Source organism: Elephantulus edwardii, unplaced genomic scaffold (assembly GCF_000299155.1).
Source record: "Elephantulus edwardii isolate Elephantulus edwardi_28Jun2011 unplaced genomic scaffold, EleEdw1.0 scaffold00033, whole genome shotgun sequence".
NCBI lineage: Eukaryota > Metazoa > Chordata > Mammalia > Macroscelidea > Macroscelididae > Elephantulus > Elephantulus edwardii.
Genome location: NW_006399783.1, coordinates 19,323,349 through 19,325,226, shown reverse-complemented (window position 1 = coordinate 19,325,226; position 1,878 = coordinate 19,323,349). Strand labels below are relative to the sequence as shown.

The window sequence follows — 1,878 nt, the reverse complement described above, 5'->3', positions numbered from 1 at the left end:
CATTGCTAGATTTCTGAATAAAAAGCTTTCCAATTAATTACAACGAAGTCTACACTAGGAAATAGGAGAAAAATGAGACCTTGCAAATCCACTCACACATACAATTACTAAAGCATTTGTATTCTTGGCTGTACAAGTCAAGAGGCCAGGAAAAATTCCAGAAAGATGGATCTGGCAATGAATTTGGCACATTTTCTAGCTTCATAACTAGCATGTTACTTCCTAAGCTTCAGATCCTCTATCTGTAAAACAAGGGCAACAGTATCAACCACACAGGACTGTTATTAAACGAGATAGGGTACACAGTGTTTAACAATGTCCATACTGTCATTCAAAATACTCAGTAAATGGCATCCCCGCTCTGCTGGCGTAGTGGGTAAGAAAGATGCCCACGGCCAACCCAAAGGCATGAGGTTCGAATCCAGCAGCTGCTCTAGGAGAGAACTATGGACTGCCTGTCTCCTCCCTCACCATTCATAGCCTCTAAAAACTAGCTGGGGAGCCTGTTCAGACTTCACAGCAACTCACAACAACAGCCAGCAGTGCCAAGCACAAAGATTTTTTTTTTTATAATGTTGAATAAATAAATATTCAGCATTATTTCTTTTAGAAAAGAATTCTTTCACTAATTCAACGTTGATAGCAGCAGTAATATCTTGGAGTATCTTACCGTTTACACAACCTCTGATCTCTACATCTTGAGACAGGAACTTTTGGGATATGCGTTTTAGAGATAAGAAAACAAGTAGCCATCAGCGATGACAAAGAGCAAAGGCTATCCGACACTTATTTCCTATCTCTGAGAAAAAAGTCTTGTGTCGAATGTTTACACGATCTCTACTACGAGAAGGTAGGTCTCTGTAAGTTACAAGGCGACTCAAGCACAAGGAGTCCAGAAAAAGCCCCGCGCACTGAACTTGAACTGAATGCGAAGCCACTAGTGCTCCTTGTTCCCTTCCGTGGTGTCCTCCCCTACATCCAGGACTTGAGCCGGGCCTGTCTGTACGGGCCCTCACCCCCACCTGGGCGCACAAGACAGGACCTGGCACCCGAGAACCCCCGCTAAATGTTTGTGGAAAATGACACGTGACGCCAGTGCGACCTTTCCGGCGACCAGAACTGAAGTCAACCATGCGTTGGGGACGCAAGCATCTTGGGATGATGATGAACAGAGAATCGCTGGACAGAGAGGGTCTGCCCGGTAACCAGACTGGGAAAGACAGTTGAGGAGAGGCGCCGCTTAAGGAAACCAGGGACGCTGATCCACTGAGAGCAAAGGGGTAGGAAAGAGGCGGGTCAGGCCACAGGTATACTTGGAAGACCGGCTACCGACAGAGGGTCGGGTGCCGGGAAAAGCGGGGCAGTTGGCGCCTGGGGGAGGGGGCCGCCCACTGGCCTGAGAAGCATTTTGGCCCGGATGTGAAGAGGATTCGGGGTTCCTCTAGGGGCCCACTCCCGTCCCGACGCGGCATTTGCCGCACCGAGTACTCGCTACTACCTGAAACTGTAGCAGCTTCTCTGTCTGCTCCTGGGTTAGGTCCCGCTCCTCAGGCGCCGCCATTTTGCCGCCGCTTCTACGCTTCTGACCCGTTCGCACCGTCACCCGCCGGAACTGACCTCAGTGGCAACCACTTCCGGTCTGAACTGCCACCGGGGTGCAACTACGCCTGCGCGTGCCAGTCCACCGTCTCCAGCCCCGCGCGAGCTGTCTGGCCGTTCCTGCCGCCAGAGGGAACTCGCGTGCAGATCCCGAACACTTACGGAAATTGCCGAGGGACCGTGGCTTAGAAAGAACTACAGCTCACAGGCAGGGGACCATCAGTTACCACCATAAATGCGACGAAAAAGAATCAACCTGCCGGAGGAGCTCCGTAAAAT

The 1,878-nt window shown here is 50.6% G+C and overlaps 1 protein-coding gene across 1 annotated transcript in view; it reads right to left on the bottom strand.

The window, feature by feature from the left end:
• The window catches only part of FAF2 (Fas associated factor family member 2), a 67,347-nt gene extending 65,762 nt beyond the window's left edge, over positions 1-1,585 (bottom strand). The window contains exon 1 of the mRNA XM_006884379.1: positions 1,499-1,585. Within this exon, the coding sequence (XP_006884441.1) occupies positions 1,499-1,561 (63 nt within the window). The 5' untranslated portion in view covers positions 1,562-1,585. The remainder of the gene's footprint in view (positions 1-1,498) is intronic.
• Between the last annotated feature and the right edge of the window lie 293 nt (positions 1,586-1,878).